Here is a 19,155-nt window from a genome sequence, read left to right as displayed (position 1 = left end):
TTCATAATCTAACATGTAATAAGTAGCTAATAAGACCCCCTTAATACATAATTACACTTAATACACACAAAACACAAAGAAACAACAACACGTACAAATATGAGTATATACAAGGACAGAGAAGTAAGCAAAAAAGCAGAAGTAGTAGCAGAAAGACTTCATAACCTAACTGATTATCTTTATGAAAAGAAATGATTGCTCGGTTTCAAAGGTGCTACTTTCTGTATGTATGTGTATCAAATGATGTCAGTGAACCCTAAGGAAAGGAGTGTGAGTACAATGTATACAAATATGAGCATATACAGGGAAGGTATAGTAATAAAAATAAAACTATGAGAAAGTGCTGATAACTCTAATAATTATCTTCATGCACAGAAAGGATTGCTCTCTTTCAAGCCTATGTCTTCCGCTATATATATGTTTCATATGATATGACTTGACCCTAAGTCTACAAATATAGTACCTTTTCAATTTTTACTTCCTGACTGGTACTGAAGAAAACTATGTGGCTTAGATATGTCAGTAAAGGAAAAAAAGGGAGAGGCAGCCATGTGATGTCATCAGTGATGTCATCAATGACATTTGTGATGTCATCTTTGATGTCCTGGGTGTTAGTGTTAGCAGTGCACTGTGGCGCGAGTTATGGTTGCTTATCTTACCATAACTGCCGAATTTCAGGGGGTTTTCGGTTTTACTTTGAACCATAACGTCCCTTTAACAAAGTTTTTTCACTGAATTTCATAGGTTTTTAGTAGCACAACTTGTCCATAATATCACTGACTTTATATACATGTAACATAGAACATACTGAACCCCTAGCTAGTGTTTTCGATGTCCGCGGACTACCGCCATGTCCGCGGACATATCGAAAATCTGAGCGTGGTGAATGTAAATTTAAATAGTGTGCCCCATTTCCCCTTTGAGGCTGGCTCTGAAAAGAGCCGTTTTTTTTTTGTTATTTTTTTGCAGATGCTTGACGGACACCTGTTATTTTGTATTTTTTTTTCTTTTTCTTTTTCTTACTTTACTCCTAAAATCTTCACATAACCTTCTCCAAAGCAACCCTTACATTCCAAAACAGAATGGCATTTCCCATAAAAGATAAGGAAATGCCATCTTCTTTAAAATAAACAGCATTACTGGAATCAATATTCTCATTATTACAGAAGAACATACCAGCTCTAAGCAAGAAGGCACACATGCCTCGGTTGATTACACACCTAGCATTGTTTTGCTGAGGACAAAAAACGGAACTATTGTCCCATATTGCCCTAGGTACTAATCCAGAAAAAATTACTTTGGCAAGGATGTTCATTACTGCTTGAACCAAGTGTTCCAAATCTGCCAACAAAGTAGGGGCACTGACATAGCCCAAATTGAAAGCACCATAGTGCAAAACTACCACATGGGGACTGTTGATCCTGCCCATATCTTCACAAACTTGTACAATTCCTTGTACATTGCAATCAGGCACAGTGCTCCACACCACCTCCACTACTTTAACATCGAAATTATTTGCAACATGCCTGCTTTGAGTATACTGTTCTAAACCATGCACAAACATATCTCTGAGCACCAACACCCTGACTTTCTCCACTTCTGCCATCTTCACTACACACAGTCTCTTTGAACACAAATCCACAACCTCAACATCTGATGGGCTTATCCCTACAGTCTTCTTTCCCTGCTGGATTTGCTGGAAAACCCCAGATGTAGCACGCCCTGTCCGCAGACCGCATAACTCTTAGACAGCCCTTCTACCATTTCCACTTCACTCTCTGTGCCATTCCCTCATTGAATACAGCTAAGCAGGCACACAATGCAGAGAACGTCCTCAGAACACCCCTTTTTGTTTATTTTTGAACATTTCAGGACACCGCGAGTGTTCTTAGAACACTTTCAGCTTGACAACGAACAATACAGACAACATCTTCAGGACACCCCCTGCGATCATTCCAGGACCCCACGAGTCTTCTTAGAATACTTTCAACTTGACACCGAATCCATTCTGCTTATTTACGAACATTTCAGAACAGCCGTGTTGTCCGCAGACAAATCTAACACAACAAAAGCGTCTAGCACATAAAAAAAATACAACATTGCACATATCTCATACTCCCCCACCCTCCCCAAACACTCTTACACATCAACACACTCCACTAAATACAATTTTTAATCCAAGTTTCACTGCGCTGTCCGCGGTCGTCCGCGAATGCAAGATGGCGGGTGTCACAGAAAATCTGAGGCGCTTCACGCACCACGCCGTCCAATCAGCAAACACGTCGGATGTCCGCGGACATCACGTAAGCCGCTCGGCCAATCGGGGCACTGTCCGCGGAGCGAACCGGGAAGTCCGTCCGCAAAGCGAACCAAGATATCACAAATTTTTTTGCCTTACATTTTGGTCATGATTTACACCAAATTGCAAAAGCACGCTTTCTGGACCAAGCCCCCGCTCCTGCTGCAAATTTGGTGTAAATCCGTCCTGCGGTTTGGGCTGTAGGCGTGCACAAAGTTTTTTCCTCATTATGTCTATGGGAAAAAACAAAAATTTTGGGACCCCCCCCTTATAACTTTGCCCCCCCTGGACCAAACCTCTCCATCTTTGCATAAAAATTCAGAGTGGGTCATATACTTTATTTGCAAAGTTTGGTGAGGATACATCCAGAGGGAGCAAAGTTATAAGCCGCCCAAAAAGTGCTCTTCCTATGGAAACACCAACTTAACCAGAACTACATGGACGCTACCGCGTATATATATTTTTTTTTTCTGTTGCATTTATAAGTTACTAGTTTGCTTCTTTCTTGGATGGATGTAAAACTGCATGCAACCAATTTGTGAGACCTGTGTTTTATTTATAGACTGTCTTTATATATAATCCATAATTTATTACATTAGGGTGAAGTTGTTTGGAGGAGGCAATGGAAAGCATCCCATTGTAGTGTTATTTTTTTTTTAAATTAAGATTTAAATTACTTGCCTGTGTATTTAGAAATAATCAACACATTTAGTTCTCCTCCCCCACTGCCACATTTTCTGTAATTCCCTCAACCAGGGACATCTCGGAGTTCATAAAAATCTTGAATAGCCTTAGAAGTATGGTATTATTGCTACACCATGCATCTTCCATTTGCCTTTTGTTTTCTTAGGAAGACATCTATTTTTTGGATTTGGTTGCAAAGACACACACTCTGCAGTCAGACTGATCCCTCTTGGGAATCACAGAAAGGGGTGAGCTAAGGGCATCATGAGTCTTTCATGCCTAGGGATCCCTAGACAACTTAAAACTCAGAAACCGCTATAGAAAAGGGTGTATTTAAAACAAAATTATACCGAGAACCATGTGTGAATTGGATAACTGAATGTGGAATCACCAAAAAAATCAAAGACCAGCAATTCCAGTTTACTTCTGTTGGTCACTTACTTCCCTTGGGCTCAGCCTCCTGGTGTCAAATGAGCAAACCACAATTTGGGATTTCAAGTGGCCCATGCACCTCTTTCTTGTCTTGACTGACTGGTTGAGGTTCCTTCCTCGGAGAACGCTTCCTCCCTTTAAGGACGTGGGCTTTGAGCTTGTCACTCCAGTCACCAAGCTCTTCCTGAAGTATTTCCAAACATCTTTGGAGCTGGGTCTGATGGGTGCAGGTACCAGTGCCTTTGGCAGACTGACATTCCTTAAGCACTGAACTGGTATGCAGCTTGTTTGGTGGTTGCTTCTGTCTTGACTTGGACCTCGCCGCAGTTCTTGGCCTTTCTGTTTCTGTCACAGCTCATCTCCTAATGCTCTTACTTAATTCTTCTTCCGTGCCCAGCAATGGTCAGGCCATATGAACACCCCCTCTTGCCTTCCTGTTAGGGAGAATTCTCAAAAATGTGCTAATTCCCTTCACCTTAGAGACCTCCAGCAACTTTGCTGGATTTTGAGGACTTGATTTTTTTTACCTGCAGAGAGTGTGAACCTTTTCCCACTCTCTCGTGTTTTGAAATGTGTTTTACTCTTGTGTTTCCTTTAGTTATGGACTCTAACCAACTCCATAGGCGTCGTCTTTTCATTTGTGTCACACAGCATCCTCAGTGCAGTGGCACAGAGAAACCCTTTTCAGGCTTTCCCAAGGTTTAAATACCTTCTCTGGGATGAACTACTGTTTCCCAGAGTAAGTAAAGTGAAATTGACTTTACTAGTCTCTTTAAATTCCTAGACCCAGCACACCCTATCTTACAATAGAGAGCTGGAGGGTCACTTAGTATCCCCGGTGTCTAGATACTCATTTAGCAGTCAAATGCTACCCTTTTCTCTCGAAATGGCTGGTGGCAGTGGTTTTACAACGAACTACGATGATTTTTCCCGACCGCGAACACTGGTAGCGTTAAATCACGGGAGTCATGTTTTTTCAAGATGGCGTCTGAGCCACCTTTGTTTAAACAGGTCCCGGTCTTTTTTTTTCCACCATTTCTTTGTGGAAAGGTCCTTCTAGAGTTTTGCTCTGCCCGCCAAACCAGGTTTGGTTCCTTTGTTCATTCGCCTTTGGCGGGCATCAGGACTAAAGACCACCTGTGGCGTCCCGAGTGTCTGGGGTGGGCAGTGCCCGAAACTCCCTGTGCTTAGTCTCCTAGCAGACCCAAATGCACTCTGGTATGATTGGCTGGCTGACTGTCCGGCAAGGCCAGCCACCCTTCTGAGTGAGTGACAGCTAGGCTGGAATGAATGGGCGAGAACTGAATAAAAGGCCAGTCTCTTGGCTTGCAAGGCAGAGTCGACCACTGGAATGAAAGAACCAAAGACGAGATTGAAGAGGACGGCTGCTGCAACTCCTAGACGTTGGTTTGCCCGGTGAAACCCTGCTGCTGGTCCGAATGGCCAAGTTCACCTCGACGGAGAAGCCCCTTCAAGGACGACTTATACCTTTGAGTTGGTGGGACCAATCAACTCAAACCGTAAGCCACCTGAACACACCGTATCTCGGAGCTGGTTGAATTTCCTCAGAGTGCTGCAGGAAACCATATAACCAGGGAGGCACCAGTTTGTGTGCTTTAATACAGCTACCGGAATTGAAGATTTGCCAAGTGCCAGCTTTTTGACCAGTCCCAGTGCAGTGCAGGAGTCCCCCGACATCCTCCCTCTTGTCCCCACGGCTGAGGCTCAGGAACAGCGAGATCTGCAGGAACTGCCAGGAACAGAAGTCTTCAGCTGCATCTTTTTCTTCATTTGAAAGGTACTGTGAAACGAGACAGAGTACTTACCTACTGCAGCGAAAGTGCTTGAAACTTTACTTTTGCAACTCGCAGCTTGTGACCCAACATATAATTCTTCCTGTTACAAACTACTTCTAAGAACTTCTACAGAGACTTTACTGTTTACTATCAGAACCGTTTTATCCTATCCAAGACTTTAGCCCATTGACTTTGGCTTAGCCTATTGAATTGAATGACTCTTCTGGTAAACTCAAAGTATCTGCACTGTCTAAGAAATTGTAATCCTTTTATGTTCTGAACCTATTCCTTTTTCCTCCTCCTTTAAAGTATTCTGAATGCCATTTTGCTCCTCCTTCAAAGTAGTTTGAATGCCTCAGAAACTTAATAAGTACAGTACTGAAGTATATTTGTGTATAATATTAACTGCCTCCTTCTAGTGAATGTTTTATAACTGACTGTTGAATAAATTAATAAGCGTTTAACCAAGAAAACTTGAGTGCAAAAGTTTGTTTGAACACCTGTGATTGTAGACCTCTGTGTAACATCATTACTGCTCACATTCCCCTCTTGAGATGAGCCTGGCTGCTCAGCTCCACTACCAAAAACTGTGTAGTACAGACTTATACCAAAGGTTGGTTTGCTTACACCTGTAGTCTTAGTTGTGTGTAGTGGTCCCAAAGGGTACTGCATACAAACTTTGCCTAACACTTCAAGCCTCCTCTTTTCGCTTTCTCCGCTCAATGCTCCTTCTTTCCCTCCAGCTGTTTCCACAGTGGTTGATAATCCCCTCTCATTGGCTCCGGCTTTCAACCTTCCTTTTCGCCCAACCCCTCTTCTGAGGTTATTTGTATTGCACCCTTCTTGATGCATTTCTTCATTCCCTTTCTCCTCCTTCTTAGGTATTTGTCTTTCAGCCTCGCCTTTTTTTTTCTTCTTGCTTTCCTTCCTCCTCACCTGTACCACTGTCTTTTCCAACCTCCTCTTCAGCCATTCCTGATCTTTCACCCTGCTCCACTTGTTCCTTTACATTCCATCTTTCTTTTTTTTTAGTTTTTCCCCCTACTCAACGCCTTCCTTCCTCTGCTCTTGCTTTCACACTCCTTACTACTTTCTCCTATTCCGCCCAGCTTCTTTCCATTGCCTCTTCTTATTCTTTCCACATCCAGGTCTTTTCTTTCTCTCTTCTCCTCCTTTCATTTTATCTCCTCCTCATCTTCTGCGCCTCTGCCTCAGTTCCCTTCTTGCATGCTTTCTTCTTCTCTCTTCATTCTTCCCTCCTTGCTTCTTCGACATGCCACTGTCTTCCTCCTGCAAACACCCACACCCAGTAATAAATAGAAACAGCTTTTATAGCAGCGTGGACACAGGGCCCTGCAATTGCCATGTTGTGCTCACCTAAAGTAGTTCCATAGAATAGGCTCGGTGATTGGCTCCCTGAATTCAAATGTTGTTCTTCAGTTATTTCTGGTTGTTCCATGTGGATCAAACCACTAAGGGGGAGGAAGGATAGCTCAGGGGCAACATGTTTGTCTTGAAAGCAACAAAGGTTCAAATCCCGATCCCGCGCTTAGAAACCACTCGCTGGTATTAAGCATGTTATAAAAGAACAATTATAATTAGAAGAGGGTTGACCACCATGTTACTCACCTTTTGCTGTTGTCCCTCGTCGCAGTGAATGTGGACTTACAGTGGCACACCACCACCAGGCATGCATGCTTTCTCACAAGCAGTAGGAAAGTTAATGACAGTTGTGAGAAACCTGAAGTTGTCTCACCCGCTAGTCCACAGGGATTTGCCATCCAGGTGGCGAGGACACCACCCTTTCCATTGGCTCCAGTTCCTCGGGGTGGACCAGTGCGGGAGGATCACCTGGATGGGGTCTTCGTGGAGTGGAAGTGTGATACCAAAGGGTGAAACACAGTATCCCCTTTCTTAGAACATTTTTCCCCATCCTACCAGGTAGCATACCTAGAAACTCAACCACTTCCCCCTTTTCAACCCAAACACTTTCTCACGGATCGTTCATTGCAAGTGACAACAGACTAAAACCAGAGCTGTATACCTGACATGGCCCAACAAGGGAGTCGGTCAATTACTGATAACTACACACACCTGACTACCATCACACTTTCCCACAAGGATAAAAGGCAGAGCACGAAAGCACACTCTGAGCAAGGCCAAACACACGAGGAAGCAGCTATTCCAAGATGCCAGTTTAAACCGAGGAAAGGCGGTGAGACCTGAGAGGACCACAAGGATGAAATTACCCTTGCCCTTTTCAAGAAAGGATAACAACTTTCAAGAAGCCTTAAGGAAAAGAAACATAAGACCAGGAATTACAGCTGACGAAAGGTGTAGCGTGTGTCGAAGGTACACAGGGCCCTCCAGCATTGATAGCCAAGGCGGGAAGAAGCGATTGCCACCATGGTTCTATCAATGATTCCGACAGCAAAGCAACGCCAACAAGTTCAGCACAGCCGGTGAGTCAGGAGAAACTGATAGCAGACTGGACTGTTATGCTAAAGGTTGCAAGCGGCAACATTCTATGAACAAAGAACTTGTGTGCGATTTAATTTTATAAAACCAAAATAGGGGGGTGGCGCTGTGGAGCAGCCCAAGATGGCTGCCTAGCTTTTCAGCTCCGTGCGGCCTCGGTGTTCATCTGCTCACATCTGCGGTCCCCGACATTGTGAAGGACTATCGGCTGGCCGTGCTGTTTCCGCCACTGCACTGGACATTTTGTGAGATTTTGGACTCGTTTGGTCCACCCGGGACCCGGCTGGCGCCTCTGTCGGATTTGGGCCTAGCATTCCACCCGGCCCCGGTGGTTGCCTTACATCCGGCCCTCCCGCCTGGCCTGCTTGACTCCTGGATCCCCCCCCCCCTCGCTCCTGTTTCCCGCCGCTCTGTGGAGTTGTAGAGGCTGTCTGGGAGTCCCGCTGCGGACGCCGCCACACTGTGAATGCTACCTGTTGCGTCAGCGATCATTGCGGCCTCCCCCGGCGCCGACAACACAGAGGATTAAGGTGAGCGTGGGCTGGAGCGCGTGGGCGGCAAGGCCTCTGCCCGCTGTCTGTGACTTTGCAGGCCCTACTGAGCGCCAGAACTGCCATAAGGAAGCGTCCCTTACCACACTGTCTGCCCACTTTCCCACTGGCATTGTCGCTGCCCCCGCTTGCGCCCTCCTGAGACAGATCCCGCTGGCCCCTTCGTGCAACCTGAACACATGTGGAGGCCGCAAACGCCCGCCATCACAGCTTTGCTGCTCCGCCGGTAACTCTCTGCTATCTGCGGCGGCCCCCCAACCGCCTCGTGGCGCCTACCGGCACAAAGGGACACTACGGCTGCGCCTGTCGGCCCCTGCCTTCCCCAGTTCTTCATCCTACTCTTAAGTGGGCCCTCTCTGCAACCGGGCCCACTACAGTGACAATGCCTAGCAGACAAAAGGCGGGGGCCCTAGGAGGCACAATGGACAAGTTCGCTAAAGCGGTCCCTCGAGATGAGCCAGCCAGCACATCATCGCCCCAGAACGAGCCAGACTTGACCATGCACCAAGTGGTCGGAGCACCTGACCTCACCCTACTTATGGAATCTACGGCTAAAAACTTTGCCTCCTTCCATGAAAAACTAGACGCCATCAGTGCTAATGTCGCTTCTCTAAAGGCTCGAGTAGACCAGGCGGGATTGAGGATCACCGAGGCTGAAAATAGAATCTCGGTAAACGAAGATGGTATTAACGCGCTCCAAGACACTGTGGCCTCCCTAACGCGTGACATGAAAATTGTCAAGGTAAAATGTGACGATTTGGAATCGCGCTCTCGTAGGAACAACCTGCGCATCATCGGGGTCCCCGAGCCTCAAGGGGTGGATGGAAGACGCAGTGGAGAAACTCCTCAAGGACCTGCTGGATGACCCTGCCCTCTCACCTTATTTCACAGTCGAGCGGACTCATCGGGCCCCATCACCACGCCCCAGACCCGGCGACATCCCCAGACCCATTATAGCCAAGATACTCCACTACCGCGACAGAGATCTCATCCTCCACCTGTCGCGGGAAAAGGGAGACCTGCGATTTGAGGCCCAAACCATTAGAATCTTCCCGGACTTCTCGCTGGCGGTGCAGCAGGAGAGGCGCCAATTCTTAGGCGTCAAGAAGCTGTTCAGGGAGCGCGACGTCCCCTACGCCATCCTGTTCCCGACACGGCTAAAGATCACTCATGATGGCAAGATCTTCTTCTTCACTGTCCCTGACGAAACGGTGAAGTTCATTGAGTTACATATACCTCTTCTTGGGCCGCGAGACGGCCACGCGCCATAGACTACACAGCCCACGATGTTATAAAATGTCCACAGATCCATGCCTTATGATGTGTTGATGGCAACCTCACCGTGTCCACTCAGCAACTGCGGCCTCTTGTCATGTGTATGCGGACCACAGGCTAGCTCCTAAACTGCTTACTTTGCCTTCTCCCCCACTTGGTTCTCGGAGCTATCCCTGTGTCCTACTCTCTCCGGCGATGTCGACCTACCAGAGGGCACTCTCTGGTCTCAGAGGCTGTCTGTGATACCCGTTTACCGCAGCAACACATTCGGGACAGCATTTGCTGCCCCACACTAAGCTCCAGATGCCGGCCGCATGGCACCAGCGCCCCCCCCCATTGCAGTTGCAATGTTTGCTTTCAATTTTATTTTGTTCCTTTTAATGACTGGCCCCTGTTGGGCTGTGATGTGGCCCTATCTACGTTGGATCTGGTCCTCTGACCTTTGGTTTCCGGTTGGAGCAGGCCCAAAGTAATGTGTGGTTTGGGGTGGGAGGTCTGCACTGCATGTTGTGGTTGGGCAGTGAGGGTGGGGGGTGGCGAAGTTGGGGTTGAGTTAACAGTTAAAAACATGGCTGAGAGAACATGACTTCGACTGAATACTACTGGGCACATGGCAAATGCAAAAGGTGGAATGCTAACGAATACTACCACTGGGATGTTCCATAATGTGACACTATGGCTCTGAACATTGTAACATGGAATATCCGTGGTCTAAGCAATTTCACTAAGGCCCGCAGGATAACCGCCTATGCCCAGCGACATGGTGCCAAAATCCTCTTTCTCCAAGAAAACCATGCCCTTGGGCACCTAGCAACATGTCTCGTCCCCACGTGGGGCAACAATAGGTACTATACGAAGTACTCCACCCAATCCAGGGGGGTCCTAACTCTAATCCATAAGTCGGTCCAGTTTTCCCTGCATTCCAGCCATATTGACCCTGATGGTAGATACGTGATCCTCCACTGCTCACTCGCTAATATGGAATGCCTCCTAGTGAACACATACGCCCCTAACTTTGACACCCCTGAGTTCTTTGATGCCATCACCACCACGCTTCTGAAATATATTGTTATTCCCATCAAATAGGGGGCGGTGACATGAATCTGATCCTAGACAAAGACCTGGATAGGTCCGGGACGGCCCGCAGAGCCCCATCACGCGCAGCCCATAAGTTACACGCCCACATAGACACACTTGATCTCAGGGATGTATGAAGAGCTCTCAACCCACAGGTTAGAGAGTACACATTTTACTCATCGATACACGATAGCCTCTCTAGGATCGACCTTTTCCTCATATCGAGTTGCATGATGGGCAGGGTCACAGAGACCAAGATATTACCGCGCACATTATCGGACCATTCACCGGTAACACTTCAGATAACACTGGGACACGACCAGCCCCCTCGCTCCTCTTGGGGATTTAAGTCGGAGGCCCTCCTGGACAAAGTCTTCAAAGCTGATATCCTAGCTGACATCAACACCTTCTTTGAGTGCAATAACGGGCATGACACCCCTGATGGAGTACGCTGGGAGGCATTCAAGGTCTTCATCAGAGGGATATGCATCTCTAGGGAGGCTGGGGTCCTCAAAGCCATAAAAAATAGCTTACAGCAGTCGGAAGCAAAATTAAAAGAGCTTGAGAGGGCATATGCCACCTCCCCTTCCCCGACCATACTGGCACAGATCAGAGCGGAATTAGAAACATTTGAGTCTCATGCTCTAAGAGAAGTTCGGTACTTCGCACGTCCCGTAGCGGCCAGGAAGTATGGTGAGGGGGATAGGCCGGGTAGGACACTGTCCAGACTGGTCCGCACTGAGGGGGGCAGGAACCGTATTGATTTCATCAAAGACACAGGAGGCACCCTGTGCTGGTCCGACCATGATATCCTTGGGACATTCACCGCATTCTACACGACCCTGTATGACCCCCAGCAAGAACACAGCCTGCAAGACACTGACACCCTGCTAGATCGAATCCCCATGACCCTCCTTTCCCGCATGACCAGCAACCTACTTGAAGCCCCTATCACTCTTGATGAGATAACCACGGTCATCTCAAACTGCCCTAGGGGCAAAGCACCAGTCCCGGACGGCCTAACCTCAGAGTTTTATCGGGAACATATAGCCATTCTGGCACCCAGACTCCTGGAGGTGTGGAACGAATCCTTAGAGTTAAACATCCTACCCCAATCCATGCGTGAGGCGCTTATAACTGTACTACCCAAGCCAGGTAAACCATTGGACGAATGTGGGTCCTATAGACCCCTTTTCCTGATCAACACTGACACGAAAATATTTGCCAAGATCATTGCCAATAGGTTTCTCCCCATTATGCCCTACTTGGTCCACCCCGACCAGAGTGGCTTTGTGCCCAGAAGATCTACCGCCCTCAATATTCATCGACTGTTCAATATTTTGGCTAGAATTGACCCCGACGCACAGGCCGTGGCGGTCACCCTCGATGCCCAGAAGGCGTTTGATATGGTGTCATGGCAGTATATGTGGGCAGTGCTCCACAAAATGGGAATTGGTCCACGCATGAGATCGTACATCAAACTTCTCTACACAAGCCCCGCAGCCAGAGTCCTGGTCAACTCCAGGGCCTCGGCCCCCTTCGCCCTCCACAGGGGACCCGCCAGGGCTGCCCGTTCTCTCCGATACTTTTTGCGCTCGCTATAGAACCCATGGCTGACAACGTTAGGAACAAACACACGCGTAAAGGTATACGTCTTCGTGATACTCCCGAGATCATTTCTCTATATGCCGACTACGTGCTTCTATATATTAGAGACCCGGCTGCCCACCTAGACCCGATATTGAGAGACATAACCAAAATTGGCACTTTCTCAGGCTTCACCATAAACTAATCCAAATCTGAAATCTTCCCGCTCACCCTGTCCACTACACAACCGCCCTCCGAATTCCCCCTCTGATGGTCACCGAGGGGCATCAGATACCTTGGAGTGCAGGTGTCCCTCACTAAAGATTCACTGTTGGCTGACAACTACACCGCTGTGGCGCAGCAAGCTGAGGCTCAAATGTTGAAATGGCGCAGTCTTCCGCTCTCTCTGTCGGGTAGACTATCTCTGATCAAAATGATTATGGTCCCTAAATTTCCCTACGTCTTCACTAATGTGCCGATCTGGCCCGGAAAGCGATATTTCATGAACCTGCATGCTGCATGTGTCCAATTTTTATGGCACTCGGGCACGGTTCGTAAGAAATGGCAGCACATGACTCTTCCCTATGGTAACGCCCCCGACTTCGCTAAATATTGGACATCCGCGCAGGCCCAACACGCCACATACTGGGACACGTTCCCCGACATCCCCCCCCGCATGTGAAGCTCGAGAAATTAGCAAGCAAGAGTGTCAACACCCTCTCCCTCATTCTCCATCACACATATCACGCCGAAGCCCCGGCAGACCCTGTAGCGGCCACTATCAGACACAATCCGACCACCACCCATACTACAAATGGCTACCCATCTGGCAGTTCCCAGGCCTCAGCCCTACACATGATAAACTGTTAATGAAACACTGGCACAACCTGGGCTACCGGGCCCTGACCGACTTTTACCCCGACGGGAAGTTTATCACCCCGCAGACGTGGCGCCCCGGACACCTGGATACTGCGTTGGAACTACTACAATACTATAGTTTGAGGGCGGTGTTCTGCACCTGGTGGCCCTCATACCCTGATGAGCCCCCAGACTCACCTGAGATTCACTACATATCCAACTCGGCTGGTGCTAGGGGGATAGTGTCCTCGCTGTACAAATTGTTGATGGCCGACCCCACGGACATGCCACTCAAGGCACGAGATACGTGGAGTGAGGAGCTGGGCCTCTCCATCACTGACGCAATGTGGGGGAAAATGTGCATACACACCCGAACCACCTCTCTGAATGCCAGACATAGGTGCATACAATACAAGCTCCTGAACAGACTATACTACACACCTCAAAGACTGGATAGGTTTGCACACACTCAGACCCGCACCTGCCCTAAGTGCAGGTCTCCTGCTGCAGATCACATTCATATGTTCTGGACCTGTGATGCGCTGGGCCCATATTGGAAAGCCATAATTGAAGCTCTCTCAGATTTACAGCATCCCATATCCCTCCAGAACCCCTAGCTATACTGTTCGGCCTGTGGGATAGCCCTGAATTGAGGAAGATGTCTACGTTTCTGAATGTTGCCACTATAATAGCCAAAAAATGCATATTACAATGTTGGAAGCGCCGATCCCCCCCCTTCGTTTGAGATGTGGTTTGGGGCCCTCACCTGGACTCAAGCGTGTGAGGAGGACTATATCAATACCCTCCCACTGACCTCCCGACCCAAGAATTTATGGATGGAATTTTGCACCTATTTGAATAACAAAGATGACCTAGAACTATTGTCCTCCCCCTCCTTGTGAAGTAAACTAACCCATTGTTGCGCCGCATAAATCCGAATCATGGTCCTCCTATCTGTCCTCTACTGGCATTCCCATGTATTGCATTACCATTTATGTATCTGATACCCTTGTTATGCTGTACATTGTGTTGATTGTCTGTTCTCTCACCATGCCAATAAAGAAAAGTTTAAAAAAATAATAAAACCAAAATAGGTACCAGATGGAGTGGTCCAGTGCCACCTGGGTTCTCCCTCGAAGGTCTCTGTTTGGTACCCCCCCTCCCCCGGAGCATGTAAAAGATTATTGAACAGTGAAATCGAAGTGGTCCTGCAGCGGGTTATGTTGAATCCTGTGCACATTCGAAAGTCTTTGATTGCCTATGAACTGCAAAGATATTGTTGTGGCAAATGTGAACCCGACTGTGGGATGCCTACAAACCAAAATTGGTCTGAGCCCGGTTGAGGGGGACTCATTATCTAAAAGGGGATCTGAGCCCGGAAGAAGGGGATCCAGGGTGAATGGCAAAACTCACCCGCTTAGATATTGTTATGTTAAATGTGAACCCGACTGAGGGAGGCTAATTGTGAAAGAAGGATCTGAGCCTGGCTGAGGGGGATCCACGGCGAAGAGTAAATCACCCGACTTGAATATTTGGAAAGGAACTTTACTTTGTTGTTTGTGGTACATTAGGCCCTTTGGAGCAAGAAACTTTGAACGAAAGAGACTTGGGCACAGAAGGCCCTGATGTTGGTAAAAGGAACTGTGACCTTGTACCCAAGAAGCCCAGGAGTGTGCTGTGCTCGAGTGACCCGACTTGTACTGTGCTAAAAACATGGGGACGGGAGGCCAACGGCCTAAAAATCCTGATTTATCATTTTGTGAACACTTCTTTTTTTTGTGAACATTATCCCACACTATTTTGTAGCATGGTAAGGATTGGCAATAGCTTTTTTTGTAGAGGCCCTTTTTATTTTACTAGACTCCACTAGGACTGTATTATTATCATTTGATTGCCGTAGTTTGCTCCCATCTTAGATTTAGGTTTGGATGGGTGTTTTTCACCCCGCTGATAAAAGTTCAATAAACACCCAGAACTGCGATCACTTGTGTCTGTCTTACTTTGATGCCATGCCTTCCTTACATATGATGTCAGCAGTGGGATGTGATTCAACTGATAAAAATTGAAACCCATGCTGATAATTGTCGTACCACCAGAAGGGAAAAATTGAATCGTTGAACTCATTGACTCTGACTGCGTATCCACGCTAAAAGAGGTTTTGCTCTCTCAACTACGTATCCCGACTGGTCAACAGGTTCTGTTCTTTAAAACTCCAGTATTATTAGACACCCTTCCTCTTTCCCATTATAATATACAACAGTGGGATCGAATAATACTGAAAGTTCGAGCAGCATTTACGTTTATTAATCTCAGTGCTTTAAACCCCTCCCACCCAGCACTCCTGAACCTTTTTTTTTTTCTTTTTACCCAATTGTCATCCGTAGTGGGGCCATCAGGGTTAGAGATCAACCTAGACGACTTTGAAACTTTATCCGAGGGAGTGAGACCGGTTTCTTTTCTGATTCAGAAAAAAAACCAGAAGGGACCCAAACCCTCTGCACCACCGCCCACCCCCAACCCTGGAGGTGGCTGCCTGAGGGAGCATCATACGGGGGGAGTTAATCCTCAAGGGAGAGAAGGAGCCTCACTAGAAGGTACCTGGTATTCCCCCTACCACTCAAGCTATGACACACACTCCCTAAATTACCCAACCTATATGGCATACTACAATATAGAGTCAGTCTATCCACTTAGTGAGAGCTGTAAGGCTTTTCCCCAATCTCCTTACGAAAAGACTGGGATGAAGAAGAGTAGGGAAGCAATATGGAGCATGGAACCAGAGACATGCTCTAGTTGTTTATTGAAACCAGAAGGTGTTGCAGTGTTAAACACTGGAAGTGCTAAGATGGGGGGACACTTTCTGCTCCCAATGCGGGTCGGGATAACCAGAAGAAGCAGCCTGCATTGTGAAGTTGGGAAGAGGCTGGAGGCGTTGCTTTGAGAAGCCCAGGAGACGGAGGTCTGCTGATGAGAGAGATTCTGGAGGAATCTGGAGACCGAAGGGCTAGCAAAGCTATTGCCAGACCTGACGGCAGACTGCAAACCGAGTCGGAGGGTGCGAAGGATACCGAAGCTGCCGCTGAGAGCGGGTGGCCCACACAACCAGGGTTGGGATGATGGGGTACTTGCAAGATTATACCGCATGTTGAAAGAAACAGTATATGAACTTTGAGGAGATGCAAATAGGGAAGTAGGAATCCTGGAACATTACTCGAGAGTTGAAAGTGAATAAGAAACGGTTTGAATGCCGATGCCATCCTGAAAGGGACACTGAATCGGTAAACAGTAGACATGAGAAGATAGAAGGGATAGTGTGAAAGCCCTGTCAGGAGAGTACACCAGGCATTTTGATTGCGAGTCAAGCACCTGCCCCAAAAGTGTGGGAAGTAAAAGCCTTGGCAGGAGAGTATACCAGCCAGTGCAAGTCTGGGACCCGCACCCAATCATAGGAGAACTGTGAGAATTAATAGGTAATCTGGAAACTCCGGGGGTAGGGAGTAATACCCCCTGGACAAAACATTTTTGAACTGTGAAGGCAAGGAACAACAGAGTGACCCTTGAGTGTGAGAAATCCAGCAGAAGTGAACCATACCCCCAGGACTGGAAACATTTAAATCTGTGAGGCAAAGAACTGTGCTTGTGCTGAGAAACTCGGAGGAAGGGGGGGTGCCCCAGTGAGGACTGTGGCAATTTGATTACTTGTTTCTTTTTTGCACCTTTTCACTTTGGAACTTTGTGTTGAAACTGTGGAGAGAATCATGATTGCTCCCTTGAGAGACCCCTTTTCACATTATCATAGGTTTGAGATGTTTGACATCCTTAGTTTTGTTGAGAAAGGGAATCCCCTCATAGTGATGGGATGACATGGGTCTTTCTCCAACCCATTTATGTTAATAAAAGTCAATGGCAATCAGCATAATGCCCTTGTGTCTGAGTCTTAATCCTGAGTCATTACACATCCCAACATCGCCCCACCTTTTCATCCAGTCTTTGGTTCATAAAAAATGATCTCAATAGAAAATCCTATGCTTGTAAGCTAAGAAAGCAACTGTATAATATGTATACTGTAAGCTAACTCCTGGAAGTGTCAAAACATAAAACTAATATAAAATGCCATTTTAAAAGTTTATTAGTCAGCTAACCATAATTAATTATATCTAAATGTATCTGAATGCATTAAGTGTACAAATATATTAACATCTCTTTTTTTCCTTTTAGGAAATTAATAATTTGGAAGAAGAATTGACCTGTTGCATTTGCTATAATATATATGAAGACCCTCGGGTTTTACCATGCTCTCACACTTTTTGTAGAAATTGCCTAGAAAATGTGGTTCAAGCATCAAGTAATTATTCTATTTGGAGACCAATACGACTTCCGCTAAAGTGTCCAACCTGCAGAAGTATTGCTGAACTTCCTCCCGGAGGAATTGGAACTCTGCCTGCCAACTTTGCATTAAGGGCCATTATTGAAAAATACAGTAAAGAAGACCACCAACACATTTTGAGATGCCCAGAACACAGCAGGCAACCATTAAATGTGTATTGTCTCTTGGACAGAAAGTTAGTTTGTGGCCACTGTCTTACAGTAGGTCAGCATCGGGGTCACCCCATTGATGACCTTCAGAGTGCCTATGTCAAAGAGAAGAGCACACCGTGTAAACTTATGGAGTTGTTAAGTGATAAACAGTGGAATAGAATATGTGAGTTGATTGACCATCTGGAAGTACAGAAATCAGAAAGTGTGACTATGGTGCAAGCGCAAAAGAAAGAGGCTTTACAATATTTTAAAAAGATAAATGACACCGTAGAGAATAAAAAGCAAGATTTGCTAGCTACATTGAATGATGCAAATTCAAAAATAGTTGCAGAATACGATTCTAAAATTGAGAAGATTAAGGCGATCCAAGAAGAACAGATGGAGCTGCTGTCTCTGTGTAGCTCAATTCAGGAAGAGGGGTCGCCAATTATTTTTCTGGAAAAAGTTGATGATCTTCGTCAGCGTGTGAAAAGTTTAAGAAAACAAAAAATTCTTCCAGTCAACCATGTGGAACTGTACCCACCAATAGAGCATGTTTTGAAGCATCAGTGGTCCAAAACTGAAATTGGAGAAATTGACAAACTTATAGTACCAAAAATTGAACTCTTTTCCAAAGAGCAGATGGAAAGCAAAAGTAATACAAAAGAAAAAAGACTTATCTCATATGCACTAAACCTTCTTGTAACAGCAGTTTTTCTATGCCTGTTGGTGGCATTGATCATGATTTTATGTAACACAATGTCTATATTTCCAATTTCAAATGAAACCAGTTTAATATACATTACAGACCTTATGCAAACAATCTCCGATGCTCACAATGCAAAGTTGCAGGTTGTAAAATCTGCATTTGAGAATGTTTCAAATGTGTTGTTTGACTTCATGCATGGTATGATTTCCTATATTTATGCGGGTATTTGAAAACTGGCACATTGAAGTGTGAACATATTTACGCAAACATGTACTGAATGTTTATTCCAGCCTCATTTGATTAACAGAATTAATGGAAACAATTTGGAGTTTTTATTTCCTATGAATTATTTTGCAACAGAACATATGAGGATGATTATCATGTTTGTCTATTTCATTCCTAAATATATGCGCATGCCGCTGCATTTTGAGATAACAAGCACCTTTATTTAATGTATTCCGTGTCCTACAATAATTTGATTTCACTGTATAGTTTTAAAACTGCAATTTAATATAACATTTTTAATTTAGTTCTAGCACAATCAGATTGACACCCTACACTTTATTTCTAATTACTATATTAAAATATTCCTCCCATTGATCAATGTTCTTTTAATTATATTACTTCAACATAATACTTTCAGAGTCTCTTAAACCCACTAACATGTTCATGATATCCAAAGCTAACAATTTTGCCTTTATACATTGGGGATAAAATCCAGAAGCGCTGTACTTCAGCGGAACTCATTTGCTAAGAACCAATTAAAACATTTTCTAATTACAATATTTTTTTTTTATTATTTATTTGCATTTAGTTCATTTACAAGAATAATTTCGAGTAGAACCGTTGCAAAGGAACAAGTTAAAATCCATGTAAAAAGAAAAAGAAAAT

The 19,155-nt window shown here is 45.9% G+C and overlaps 1 protein-coding gene across 2 annotated transcripts in view; it reads left to right on the top strand.

The window, feature by feature from the left end:
* Positions 1–18,864, top strand: part of LOC138491768 (tripartite motif-containing protein 59-like) — a 152,147-nt gene extending 133,283 nt beyond the window's left edge. For both annotated transcript variants that reach the window (XM_069618468.1, XM_069618467.1), the window contains exon 2: positions 17,256–18,864. In XM_069618468.1, coding sequence (XP_069474569.1) covers positions 17,256–18,494 — 1,239 coding nt within the window. In that variant the 3' untranslated portion in view covers positions 18,495–18,864. The remainder of the gene's footprint in view (positions 1–17,255) is intronic.
* Positions 18,865–19,155: the final 291 nt, after the last annotated feature.

Source organism: Ambystoma mexicanum, chromosome 10, assembly GCF_040938575.1.
Source record: "Ambystoma mexicanum isolate Mex_15411 chromosome 10, UKY_AmexF1_1, whole genome shotgun sequence".
NCBI classification, from domain to species: Eukaryota; Metazoa; Chordata; class Amphibia; order Caudata; family Ambystomatidae; genus Ambystoma; species Ambystoma mexicanum.
The sequence above is the reverse complement of the archived record's forward strand: the minus strand, read 5'-3'. Positions and strand labels throughout refer to the sequence as shown.